The following is a 13,569-nucleotide window of genomic DNA, read 5'->3' as shown; positions in this document are numbered from 1 at the left end:
AAACACAATTATGTTTTGAAATTTACAATTTACCATTAATTAATATATTGAAAATGTAAAAAATTATAGTTTTGAAACAACATTTTCTTAAACATAGATATTTTTGGAATGGAGGGAGTAATAACTAAAAGTTAGAGTTTAAGGTTAAAGTTTAGGATAATTTAATTAATATTGTTTAGAAATTTATTTATTTTTTGTGATTTTTGCATGTACTATTTTTATGAGTATATCTAAGTTACAGAAAAAAAAAGGTAGGAGTAGTATTACATTTGTATCAGTTACGTGTTTTCACTTGTATCATCATCAGTGAAATAAATGGCCGATTAAAATCGTAGTTAGTATTAAATGAAGTCAATTTCTCGTAATTGGTCAAAAAGAAAACAAAATATCGACTCGTTTAGCTAAGCCGATACGAGTGAGCTGGAGCCGTTTAGTAAATCCAGTCTCTGTCGGTGGATAGGCCAGGCCGGCTCCAATCCGATAACACACTCTCACCAGCCCACACACACCTCTCTCTCTCTCTCTCTTCCGTTTTATACTTAATAAGTCAAATTTTCACAAGAAAGAGAATCCTCTCCCTCTCTCTCTCTCTAAGCTTCTTCGTCTTCTTCGCTTCTCTTCTACGAAACAATCGAATGCACAACTGATTCTGCTCTCCCCTCCTCCTCCTTCTCGCCATTTTCTCTCCGAGGTTAGTTCAGTTCCTCCATCTATGGATCTATCTTCATGCTACAGCATCGGATCTCATCTGCGTAGACTGTAGACCAGAATCGTTGATCTCAGTGCGGGATCCGAGTTTTTTGAATTAGATTCCATCGCGATCTGAGTCCTACACTCGAATCGATAAACTTTCCTGATTTAGATTAGCTCATCAAATCTGGAAAGTAAAACGAATCGGATCGATAAAAGAGTAATCTATTAGTAATTGCATTTTTAGCTTCTGATCTGATCTCTTCTTCCAGGGGAGTTGATGCTCTAACGGTATCTTCTGGATAGATCTGAGTAGAAGAATGGCAAGTGCACTTGGATGGAGATTCGCTTCTTCCAATGGGAATGGCCTTGCCCCAAACGACACGGTAATTAAGTTTATCCAATCCTAAACTAAAAATAATATAAATGCAAGTTTGTTATATCTGATTAGAGTGTAAGTCTTTCACAGGAGCAAACTATATTATAGTTTATACTCTTTTTTTTTTTAACTTATTCACTGTTGCCTGTTCATGATTACAGGATATGAAGATTCCTGATTCAGAGCCCCAAACTCCACATTCCACCACAAAGATGAGTTTGAGGTAACGCAAATCTCTATTTTGTCACTACGTAGAGGCCAATCAAATAATATATCATTTATGTAGAGATTTACACCTATTTCTTTATCACCTGCAGGGAGCGTACAACCAGCATGGAAGATCCAGACGGGACGTTAGCAAGTGTTGCGCAATGCATTGAGCAGTTGCGCCAAGGTTCATCATCTGCACAAGAAAGAGAGTACTGCCTGAAGCAGCTACTTGACCTTATAGAAATGCGTGAAAATGCATTCAGCGCTGTCGGATCACACTCCCAAGCTGTGCCGGTACTTGTCTCTCTTCTCCGATCAGGATCGCTTGGAGTGAAGATACAGGCTGCAACTGTCTTGGGTTCGCTCTGCCAGGAGAACGAACTTAGAGTTAAGGTGTTACTTGGGGGATGCATTCCTCCGTTGCTTGGTCTTCTCAAGTCGAGTTCAGTTGAAGGGCAGATCGCTGCAGCAAAGACAATCTATGCTGTTTCTGAAGGTGGGGTGAAAGACCATGTTGGATCGAAAATATTTTCTACTGAGGGAGTTGTACCGGTTCTGTGGGACCAGTTGCGCAGTGGGAATAAGAAGGGAGAGGTTGATGGTTTGTTAACTGGTGCACTTAAGAACCTCTCTAGCACCACAGAAGGATTTTGGCCTGAGACGATTCGAGCTGGGGGAGTGGATGTACTTGTGAAGCTGCTTACCAGCGGGCAGTCGAGTACAGTCTCTAATGTGTGCTTCCTTCTTGCTTGCATGATGATGGAGGATGCATCTGTTTGCTCCAGTGTGTTGACTACGGACATTACAAAACAGCTTCTCAAGTTGTTAGGATCAGGCAATGAGGCCTCAGTTAGGGCAGAGGCTGCTGCTGCTCTCAAGTCGCTTTCTGCTCAATCTAAAGAAGCAAAGCGAGAAATCGCTAATTCTAATGGTATTCCTGTTTTAATAAATGCAACAATAGCTCCGTCAAAAGAATTCATGCAAGGTGAATATGCCCAAGCATTACAAGAAAATGCCATGTGTGCCCTTGCCAATATTTCCGGTGGTTTGTCATATGTCATATCAAGCCTTGGCCAGAGTCTTGAATCATGCTCCTCGCCTGCTCAGACTGCCGACACTCTTGGGGCTTTAGCTTCAGCTTTGATGATATATGATGGCAAAGCAGAAACGACCAGGGCATCAGATCCATTGGTCGTTGAGCAGACTCTTCTGAAACAGTTCAAGCCTCGTCTACCATTTCTTGTTCAAGAACGCACCATTGAAGCACTTGCAAGTTTGTACGGGAATTCAATACTCTCTGTTAAACTTTCCAACTCGGATGCAAAACATTTACTTGTTGGTCTAGTAACAATGGCAGCTAATGAGGTTCAAGATGAGCTTGTAAAGGCTCTTCTGATGATGTGTAACCATGAAGGTAGCCTGTGGCAAGCACTACAGGGACGTGAAGGGATACAATTGTTGATATCTCTTCTGGGTCTTTCATCCGAACAGCAGCAAGAATGCGCTGTTGCACTTCTATGCCTTTTGTCTAACGAAAATGATGAAAGCAAGTGGGCCATCACTGCCGCCGGAGGTATACCTCCACTTGTTCAGATTTTAGAGACAGGGTCTGCCAAAGCCAGGGAAGATTCTGCAACTATCCTTAGGAACTTGTGCAATCACAGCGAAGATATACGTGCTTGTGTTGAAAGTGCTGATGCTGTCCCTGCTCTGCTGTGGCTACTAAAGAATGGCAGTGCCAATGGTAAGGAAATTGCTGCCAAGACGTTAAATCATTTGATTCATAAATCAGATACTGCAACAATCAGTCAGCTTACTGCTTTGCTGACCAGCGAGCTACCTGAGTCTAAAATGTATGTTTTGGATGCATTAAAAAGCATGCTTTCTGTGGTCCCATTCAGTGACATGTTACGTGAAGGAAGTGCTTCAAATGATGCTATTGAGACGATGATCAAGTTGATGAGCTCTGCTAAAGAAGAAACTCAAGCAAATTCAGCCTCAGCTCTTGCAGCTATATTCCACAGCAGAAAGGATTTGCGTGAAAGCGCTCTAGCCCTCAAAACTCTCTTGTCGGCCATAAAACTTTTACATGGGGATTCTGAGAAGATCCTTGTTGAGTCTTCCCGATGTATGGCTGCAATTTTACTCTCAATTAAGGAGAATCGAGATGTGGCCATTGCCGCCAGAGAAGCATTGCCTACTCTGATTTCTCTTTCAAACTCATCCGTTCTAGAAGTCGCTGAGCAAGGAATGTGCGCGTTGGCTAATCTTATATTGGACAGTGAAGTGTCAGAGAAGGTCATTGTCGAAGATATTATTTTGTCGGCGACTAGAATCTTACGTGAGGGAACAGTGTCTGGGAAGACTCTTGCAGCTGCTGCAATTGCTCGCCTGCTTAGTCGTCACCAAATTAATTCCGCGTTGACAGATTCTGTGAACCGTGCTGGAACAGTGCTCGCTTTAGTGTCTCTTCTAGAATCTGCCGACGGAAGATCTGATGCAATTTCTGAGGCCCTAGATGCGCTAGCTATATTCTCAAGGGCAAGAGTTATTGGAAATGTAAAGCCAGCGTGGGTTGTTTTGGCTGAATCCCCTAGCAGTATGGCCCCAATAGTCTCATCTATAGTGAGTGTCGCCAATCCCTCTTTACAGGATAAAGCTATTGAAGTGTTGTCAAGACTTTGCCGAGATCAACCAATAGTTTTGGGAAACATGGTCAACAATGCCAGAGATTGCGTGTCATCTATAGCTAAAAGGGTGATAAATTCCAGGGACCCTAAAATAAAAATTGGTGGAGCTGCTATTATTATATGTGCTGCCAAAGTTGACGACCAGAGGATGATTGAGAATCTGAACGAGACACAATTGTGTGCCAAATTCGTTCAAGCACTTGTGCGGATTCTAGATTCACCTTCTGTGCAAGATCAGGATAAGGATGAGAGAGATAATATCTTCATATGCATTCATCCAAAAGAAAAGGAGGAAGATGAAGAAGAAGAAGAGGCCACAGAAAGTAGGGAGGGTTCCACGGGGGTAACACTTCTTTCTGGTGACAACTTAGCCATCTGGTTGCTCTCGGTTCTTTCTTGTCATGATGAAAAGAGCAGAGCAGTTATATTGGAGTCAGAAGGCATCGAGTTGATTACTGATAGAATAGGCAACCGTTTTCTCCAGGTATTCAAATCTCTTATAGATTGCATTCTTCGAGATCACAGTTTATTCGAAGCAAATTATAAAAAGCCATATTATGAATCTGTGCTAGCATTTTACATTCTGACTCATTTTGGACGCTAGGTTGTCGTCTATATTGTTTTTACTGCTAATACTTTAATACATTGCAGGCTGATGATGGAGAAGACACCAACATTTGGGTATGTGCTTTACTGCTAGCCATACTTTTCCAGGACAGAGAAATCACTCGCGCAAATGCAACAATGAAAGCTGTTCCAGTGCTCTCAAATCTTGTGAAGTCAGAGGAATATGCCGACAGATATTTTGCAGCACAAGCGCTAGCTAGTCTTGTCTGTAATGGTAGTAGGGGAACTCTTTTATCTGTTGCAAACTCTGGTGCTGCGGCTGGGTTCATATCGTTGCTTGGTTGTTCTGATGATGACATAAAAGAACTTCTGCAGTTGTCACAGGAGTTCATGCTAGTGCGTTACCCAGACCAAGTCGCCCTTGAGAGGCTTTTTCGAGTTGAAGATATTAGAGTTGGGGCTACTTCACGAAAGGCGATTCCCTTACTTGTTGAACTTCTTAAGCCAATTCCAGACCGCCCCGGTGCTCCTCTACTTGCACTTAATCTTCTAACTCTGCTGGCTGGAGACTGTACACAAAACATGATTGTCATGGTAGAGTCAGGTGCTCTTGAGGGCCTCTCCAAATATCTTTCTCTTGGACCACAGGATGAACAAGAGGAAGCTGCAACGGTTCTTTTAGGCATCTTATTTAGCAGTGCTGAAATTCGAAGGCACGAGTCAGCATTTGGCGCTGTCAGCCAACTTGTAGCAGTTCTGCGACTAGGTGGAAGAGGAGCAAGGTACAGTGCCGCCAAGGCATTGGATAGTCTCTTTACTGCTGACCATATAAGAAATGCAGAGTCCTCTAGACAAGCTGTTCAGCCATTGGTAGAAATTCTCAGTACTGGTTCAGAGAGAGAGCAACATGCTGCTATTGCTGCACTTGTTAGGCTGCTGAGTGATAATCCATCTCGAGCACTGGCAGTCGCAGATGTGGAGATGAATGCGGTGGATGTTCTCTGCAGGATCCTTTCTTCAAACTGTTCGATGGAACTGAAGGGGGATGCGGCAGAATTGTGTTATGTTCTGTTTGCAAACACAAGGATTAGGTCTACGGTTGCTGCAGCACGCTGTGTTGAGCCTCTCGTCTCTCTCCTTGTGAGTGAATTCAGCCCTGCACAACATTCGGTTGTGCGAGCGCTGGACAAGCTTGTCGATGATGAACAACTGGCTGAACTAGTTGCAGCTCATGGTGCGGTGGTTCCTCTTGTTGGCCTTCTCTATGGTAGAAACTATGTACTCCATGAGGCTATATCAAGGGCTCTAGTAAAGCTAGGTAAGGACAGGCCTGCATGTAAACTAGAAATGGTGAAAGCTGGAGTTATCGATTGCGTACTTGATATTCTCCATGAAGCTCCGGATTTTCTTTGTGCTGCATTTTCAGAACTACTTCGCATCCTTACAAATAACGCTACTATTGCCAAGGGCCAATCTGCTGCGAAAGTGGTTGAGCCTCTTTTCAATTTGCTGACGAGGCTGGAGTTTGGACCTGACGGGCAGCACAGTGCGCTGCAAGTTCTAGTCAATATCTTAGAACATCCACAATGCCGAGCTGATTATACACTCAATCCGCACCAAGTGATTGAGCCGCTCATCCCACTGCTGGATTCTACATCCCCAGCAGTACAGCAATTGGCAGCTGAGCTTCTGTCTCATTTGCTCTTGGAGGAGCATCTGCAGAAGGATCCATTAACACAACTTGCGATTGGTCCCTTAATCCATGTTCTTGGATCTGGTATACACCTATTGCAGCAGAGAGCTGTGAAAGCTCTGGTCAGCATTGCTCTAACATGGCCAAATGAAATAGCTAAAGAAGGTGGTGTGAGTGAGCTGTCCAAGGTGATACTGCAAGCCGATCCATCGCTTTCCAATGTTTTATGGGAGTCCGCAGCATCAATATTGGTAGTCATCTTGCAATTTAGCTCCGAGTTTTACCTGGAAGTTCCTGTTGCTGTTCTCGTAAGACTGCTACGCTCTGCATCTGAAAACACCGTGGTTGGTGCACTCAACACTCTCCTAGTGTTGGAAAGTGACGATGGAACAAGTGCTGAATCCATGGCTGAAAGCGGAGCCATAGAAGCTCTTCTTGATCTTCTAAGGTCCCATCAGTGTGAGGACACAGCTGCGAGACTGCTCGAGGTACTTCTCAACAACGTGAAGATTAGAGATTCAAAAGCCACCAAGACTGCGATATTACCCTTGTCCCAGTACCTCTTGGATCCACAGACTCAAGCTCAGCAGGCGCGATTATTGGCAACTCTGGCTCTAGGTGATCTTTTCCAAAACGAAGCACTCGCTAGAAGCACAGACGCAGCTTCTGCTTGCCGTGCTTTAGTCAATGTCCTTGAAGAGCAACCTACGGAAGAAATGAAAGTAGTGGCTATATGTGCTCTGCAAAACCTTGTTATGTATAGCCGTTCCAACAAAAGAGCGGTTGCCGAAGCAGGTGGTGTGCAGGTCGTCTTAGATCTGATCAGCTCCAGTGACCCGGATACATCTGTTCAGGCTGCAATGTTCGTAAAACTACTCTTCTCTAATCACACCGTGCAAGAATACGCATCTAGCGAGACCGTCAGAGCAATTACTGGTGAGAAAAATCTCCGTTCCTTCTGTATCATTTCGTCTGCTCGTTCCTTATACAGTATCTCTGTTTTGCTTTGTAGCTGCTATTGAGAAGGACTTGTGGGCCACTGGAACGGTGAATGACGAGTATCTAAAAGCTTTAAACTCTTTGTTTAACAACTTCCCTCGGCTAAGAGCCACCGAGCCTGCAACACTTAGTATACCGCATCTAGTTACATCCCTTAAGACAGGGTCAGAGGCAACTCAAGAAGCTGCCTTGGATGCGTTGTTTCTTCTCAGACAAGCTTGGTCAGCATGTCCTGCTGAAGTTTCCAGGGCCCAGTCAGTGGCTGCTGCAGACGCTATCCCTCTACTTCAGTACCTAATTCAATCAGGTCCACCGCGGTTCCAGGAGAAAGCTGAATTCCTCTTGCAATGCTTGCCAGGAACTCTAGTGGTCACAATCAAACGCGGTAATAACATGAAGCAATCCGTTGGTAACCCTAGCGTGTTCTGCAAGATAACACTTGGTAACACACCTCCTAGACAAACCAAGGTAAGAAATGACTCCATCACCCTTTTCTTCAGCTTACTGTGACTAGTAGAAACTAAATAACTGTATCGTTCTGTTTATTAAGGTGATATCGACCGGTCCAAATCCAGAGTGGGATGAGAGTTTCTCATGGTCATTTGAGAGCCCTCCCAAAGGTCAAAAACTCCACATTTCATGCAAGAACAAGAGCAAAATGGGAAAGGTATATATGTCCATCGAACTTCACTCATATTCAACTGATTCAATTTTGTTGTCTATATCTGAACTAGTGTGTCTCTTCTGCAGAGTTCATTCGGGAAAGTAACGATCCAAATCGACCGGGTGGTAATGCTGGGAGCAGTTGCAGGTGAATACAGTTTGTTACCAGAAAGCAAAAGTGGCCCCAGAAACCTTGAAATCGAATTTCAGTGGTCCAACAAGTAAAAACACCACTTCATTTATGTTATTATTTTTTTTGTTGAGGCGAGAGTTCTTCAATCAAAACTTGTTTTTTGGGCAATTTTTTCTATTATCGTTTTGATTATTGTAATGCTACATGTATATAGTTTTGTATTGTAATGTAATGGTTTGGTGATATATTACTGTTTCTTTGATGTTTATAATTGTTTGTTAGTGATTCAATTCATTTTGTAACAGTTTGTTTGTCCTCATTTGTGATAGCTTAGCTTCATTTATTCATCTTCTGGTGTGTGCCACTCTGTTGAGTATATATAGTTTTTTATATAATTACATATTTGTATTCATAAATTTAACAAACCAAAACTACACTTAATTTCTAGCAATTTTTCAAAAAAAAAAAATCATTGAAGTGGAACCATTATTTTGTTCATTCACCATACAAAAACATGTATAGTTGCGTTCAAGTCATATATTTATAATAGATCTTTCATAGCTGCAACCCAAATCTAAAAAGAGAACCAAAATCTAATATGTTAAATAACCCAATTAGAGATGGATTGTTTTTTTTTTTCTAAAAAGAAAATAACTAATTTGATTGAAATTTATCATATTTTTTTTTGAACAAACCTTCATATTTGAATCGAAACTAAAAAGGAATCAAACATATAATTTATATTAGAAATGGGTTTTTGATCAAAACCTTGACTGCTTACGACCCTAATGTGTGAAAAAAGCAGCACCGTTTTCAACATCATCAGTCTTAATGGTTCCACTTGGAGACATAAGAACTCTGTATATCCGCTTTGAACAAACCTCACCTAACCTTATATCTCCTCCTACTAAACCTTCTACTTTCAAGTCTTTCAGTAGAAACTCCTTCTCATGAATCTGTGTTTCCCATTATACTTGCTTCAGAAAACCGTTAAAATGATGAAAACTGAATTAAATAAAAAAATAGGCATGTTGTACTCACCGATATGCTAGGGTCCATATAAACCTTAAGAAGAGACTTCATAGATGGATATTTCTTCCACACTGCTACCGCGTATCTTGGCTGCACCTTTGGTATTGCCACTAACGCTTTTAACCTATACACAAACCTTATTAAAAAAAAAAGATTCAGAGAAACTTAAAACGTTTAATTGACTTGAGCTTACCATGGACTCTTTTTAATCAAGTGTTTGTCAACTGAATCCTTGGAGACTAATGCACCATTAGCGTTTACTGATAACATAGTTAGTTTCTTCCTGTGCATCAAACAATTGATCTTACTTCAAAACCACGCAGCTAAAATACACAATTGGCCACATATAAGATGGTTTTGTAGGTTTAACATAAACTTTTGATGCGAGATCTTGATATCATTAACTCGTTTAACTGCATGGTAATACATCAAGAGATCTTTGGCGCAGTGGAAATTGAAACTACTTTCTAACATACTTTGTACCTGAAATAGTATAGATTTTAATACCTGAACTGACAAGAAGCCAGACTGGTAGTTAACCCAACTACATGTTCAGCGACCTCAGCCTCGTCTACACAGTCTCTGGAATGTACTCTTACATAGTGAGTAGTTAATTTTGCAAGTACCTGTAAACACAAATCAAATACCACGGAAGTATGTTTCAGGAAGCAATAAAGAAGCTATCCTCTCAAGACATGCTCATCAGGTACTACTATATTACCTCATCGATGGGAGGCCGTCTCCAGCTTCCCGGGTTCTTGTACTCTTCCTTTTCCCTAGAAGATTAGTTTTATTCAGCTTCTTCATAATGATAAATGTAACACCAATTTACCTTCTAGACACACCTTTTCTTTACATAAGACATTAACTTATTGGTGAGACAGCACACCGTATAAGATGGGTATCGGTCCTGAACTCTTGTGATGTTTTCTAGAAATTTTTCATCAGCAACAAGGTTACAAAATTCTTCAGCCTCATACACTAGTACGACATAACAAATCGTTGGCCCTTCTGGGAAAGCCTGCAGTAGAGAAAAGAAGATATAAGACATTTGGTACAGATGATTCATATAGTTTAGTCACGTACTAATCTTCTAAGCCCCTTCAACCCATAGATAAAAGGATATCTTGCTTTGGTTCTATTTATATTTCATAAAATGTTACTCAGTTTAGTGTCAGGTGTTATGAAGGATCGTTATCTTTCTAATAAAAAGTAATCTATTTCTTCATGATGGGTGTTTAAAAGTAAGCATACTTTTGGCGGAAATAAAAGCAAAACAATTTTGATAAACATTGCCCATATGCAAGGAAGACAATTCAGAGATGAAAATCATAGCTTTAACTACCAACACTAAACGTATGATGAAAAGAAATTAGCAACACAGAAGAGTATGTGATCCATAAATCATAGAAAGGCTTTGAAACACAATAAACAAGGATAGGGAGATGATTCTACTTGCAAGTTATGGGCTCTAAGAACTACTTTCAACATGTCAGTTACGAGACTCATGATGAAAGCAAGTTAATGAACATTTAAACAAATTCGAAAATCAAAGTGACTGAGATTTTATTCAAACCAGAGCAATATCCTCTGGAATTGTCATCGTCCAGACAATGGATCTCTCAATAGGATTAGGGGCTACACGGAATGAAATGCCTTTCTCAGAGAACCTTGAAAGTAGAAGTCCTGTGTTAAAATTATACCAGAAAGAAACACTCAGTGTCTATACTCGTCATCGACAACCATTCATAATACAAACAATAGAGAATTTTCTTACCTCCAATGGATCCTTCGACTACTTTGGTATCAATCTCAGCAACGATAGATTTCAGAGCTAACTTTCCCTTTTCCCACTTCTGCTTTTCTTTCTCTAACTTTTTACGCTCAGCTTCAATAGCTTTCTGTAACTTCTCTTCCTGGATGATGAAACTCAGTTAACTATTCATCAGGAAAATAAATATAGAAAAGCCATGTAAACAACACTTACCTCTTTTCTTAACTTCTTTTCCTCCATTGCACGGATTTTTTCTTCTCTCGACAGCTGCTTTTTGGGCAATTCTCCACCCGTAATAATCCTACTCTTACAACTTCTGATCTGCTTTTTTCGACCCATATTCTCAATGCTTATATTTTCTTTCTCTTGCTCAGAATCAACCTGATTTTTTAAATAAATCAACATAACAGCAAAAAATCAAACAACTTCAATAAGAGTAACAAATGAAAGAGCACCACCCCCTGAACAATGAAGTCACCAACTAATCATGTTGTAAGAATCAAGAATCGCCAAAAAAAAAAAAAACATACAGAAAAACAGAGTCAATGTGAACAATACAGGTACTAGTTCCTAGAAGATAAGTACCTCGATAGTATCATTGGTCAGTGAAGTGCGCACACTGACTTCATGCATCCAACTAATATTATCCCCTGAAAGAAAAACAGCAACCACCATTTATAAAACTGACAAGACAAATGAACTTTGGCTTTTGGCTCTAAGCATACCAAAACTTGGCTGAGTTATTTCAGCAGAATCTGCAACACTTGATCCAGAATCCAACCCAATATCAGCAAGCACGGGTCCAGGACTATCCTCAAACTCTGAATCCAGAGATATCACTCGTTTCCCTAGTAAGAGGATCCAACTAACACCTATTCAAGTATCAATTCTACATAGCAAGAAAAAAACGTACTAATTGACTAACCAGAGAATTTATCTTCTCGGTTTGAAGCAAAGGAGCATTTGACGAGAGAGAATTCATCGGAGAGAGGTGTATCAGGGACGAACAAAGGAGTGGAAGAAGATTCCGGCTGTTGCTTGAACGGCGTCGGATCGGAATCGGATATCAGAATCGCGGAGATCGGATCTTTTCGAGGCCGTTTCGAGAGTGATGGGAGTGGAGTGGCCGGATCTTCCCCGTCGGAGATAAGAATGTGATCCTCCATGGAAGAGAGAGAGAGATTTGAAAATTTGCAGGAGAGCGCGGGATTAGCGAGGAAGACGAGGAGGAGGGTTCGAATTCGAAATAGCTGATAACGAATTGGAAATTTGAAGAAGTGTTTGGCTACGCAGTAATCTGTATTCGTTAAGTGTTTGAAGTATGTTTGGCTACACGGTTATTATCAATGTATCTTTGTTTCCGATGTGGGGTTTGTGGCCGGGCCCATGTTTAGTAAACAAAACTCGCTCAAGTTGGATGAACTTAAAAATCATCGTGGGCTGTTTTACAAGTTCGTCGGCTCACAAATATACATTAGAGACAATTTTTTTATAGTTCTCGTTTGTATCCACATGTAGGATGGACAAATATTGGGAATCTGAAAAAAACGAATTGAAACCGATCCAAAAAATAATACAAAATTCGAACTAAAATTGGTTAAATATTTAAACAGATTTAAAATTTTGATATTTAGAGAACCGAAACCAAACTCGAACTGAACCAAAATATTTTGGTTATCATAATATATTCGAATCATATATATATTTTAAATATATTAACTGTTTTTAAATTTAGCATAAAAATATCTAAAATATATAAGATATTTTGAAATTGTCCAAAATACTTGAGATATTTTAAAGTTGTTCAAGTATTTAATCCAAATTAATTTATGTGGTATTTTGGCAAAAATTATATAAAATTATATGTAATATATTATTTTTATTTTAAGATTTTGAAAAATTTAAGGTTATATAAGTTTAAACTTTTTTTGAATAATTTAAACGGGTTAAGTGAATTCGAACAAAACTCAAAATAGCTGAACCGAATCTGAACCAAAATTTATAAATAAAACTTAATCTCTTAACATAATTTTTTTTATAAAACACTAAATATGTTTGTTTAATAGATTGTATCATTTGTAATTTGAATGCATGTCGTAAATGACTATGTGTTGGAGGTTATAAATGATTATATTGACAATCTATTTTGATTAAAAATAAATGATTACAGATTTTGATTATACAATTATTTACTCATTAAAAATAAATGATTATATGTACTAAGATTCTGTCCTTCACTAAATATGTTTGTTTAATAGATTGTGTGTGTTTCATTGTGTTTTTTTTTTTAATAATGATTATAAAATGATCAGGGGCGGCTCTTGGCATGTGCCAGAGGAGCAAGAGCACAAGGTCCATTTTTTTTACAGAAATTTTCTTTATATTTAGGGTCTATTTTTGTGGAAAAAAAAGTTCTCAAATATTATGGCAATGCATAATTTAGTTCATCATGTACAGGGTCCATCAAATATTTGAACCAAACCTAAAAATGATACAATCTATTTTAAACAGACAGTTGATAATTGTGCATATGCTATTACACCAGTGTTTTTTGAATCACATATATATATATATATATATATATATATATATGTATTTGGATATATATTTTCAACACGTACCTGCTTCTTATTCTTTTTTAAAAAAATTTCGATTATATGCTTCAATATGATTACGAGTATCCGCTTCCATTTCAATGTAACATATTTATTATCTATTTTTTATCAAAAACATACATAA

At 39.4% G+C, this 13,569-nt stretch overlaps 2 protein-coding genes across 2 annotated transcripts; one reads left to right on the top strand and one right to left on the bottom strand.

The window, feature by feature from the left end:
- Window positions 1-484: 484 nt before the first annotated feature.
- On the top strand, window positions 485-8,314 carry LOC106368708 (protein CELLULOSE SYNTHASE INTERACTIVE 1). Its single transcript, XM_022692404.2, has 8 exons — window positions 485-691; window positions 963-1,076; window positions 1,231-1,292; window positions 1,387-4,453; window positions 4,621-7,165; window positions 7,242-7,696; window positions 7,779-7,895; window positions 7,979-8,314. Exons 2-8 carry the CDS (start codon window positions 1,011-1,013, stop codon window positions 8,114-8,116), a joined length of 6,450 nt encoding a protein of 2,149 aa, XP_022548125.2. The 5' UTR covers window positions 485-691; window positions 963-1,010; the 3' UTR covers window positions 8,117-8,314.
- A 304-nt stretch (window positions 8,315-8,618) lies between these two features.
- On the bottom strand, window positions 8,619-12,269 carry LOC106365191 (crossover junction endonuclease EME1B-like). The gene is made up of 12 exons (XM_013804641.3): window positions 11,756-12,269; window positions 11,556-11,678; window positions 11,416-11,480; window positions 11,044-11,211; window positions 10,834-10,972; window positions 10,633-10,742; window positions 9,902-10,077; window positions 9,778-9,832; window positions 9,564-9,682; window positions 9,250-9,339; window positions 9,066-9,180; window positions 8,619-8,980 (listed from the first exon to the last, which is right to left on the bottom strand). The coding sequence occupies exons 1-12, from the start codon at window positions 11,994-11,996 to the stop codon at window positions 8,810-8,812; spliced, it is 1,572 nt and encodes a 523-aa protein (XP_013660095.2). The 5' UTR covers window positions 11,997-12,269; the 3' UTR covers window positions 8,619-8,809.
- Between the last annotated feature and the right edge of the window lie 1,300 nt (window positions 12,270-13,569).

The sequence above is a fragment of the Brassica napus genome, chromosome A9, assembly GCF_020379485.1.
Source record: "Brassica napus cultivar Da-Ae chromosome A9, Da-Ae, whole genome shotgun sequence".
Lineage (NCBI taxonomy): Eukaryota > Viridiplantae > Streptophyta > Magnoliopsida > Brassicales > Brassicaceae > Brassica > Brassica napus.
Note: the sequence above shows the minus strand (reverse complement) of the source record. Positions and strands in the feature narration are given on the sequence as shown.

Bases quoted from the DNA above. Each gene is read 5' to 3' on its own strand.
- LOC106368708 (XM_022692404.2), top strand. From the start codon at position 1,011: ATGGCAAGTGCACTTGGATGGAGATTCGCTTCTTCCAATGGGAATGGC. The intron at 1,077-1,230 runs GTAATTAAGTTT...TCATGATTACAG, and splicing joins GCCTTGCCCCAAACGACACG to GATATGAAGATTCCTGATTC. The intron at 7,697-7,778 runs GTAAGAAATGAC...CTGTTTATTAAG, and splicing joins CACCTCCTAGACAAACCAAG to GTGATATCGACCGGTCCAAA.
- LOC106365191 (XM_013804641.3), bottom strand. From the start codon at position 11,996: ATGGAGGATCACATTCTTATCTCCGACGGGGAAGATCCGGCCACTCCA. The intron at 11,481-11,555 runs GTATGCTTAGAG...TTTTTCTTTCAG, and splicing joins AATAACTCAGCCAAGTTTTG to GGGATAATATTAGTTGGATG. The intron at 10,973-11,043 runs GTAAGTGTTGTT...TTCATCATCCAG, and splicing joins AAAAGAAGTTAAGAAAAGAG to GAAGAGAAGTTACAGAAAGC.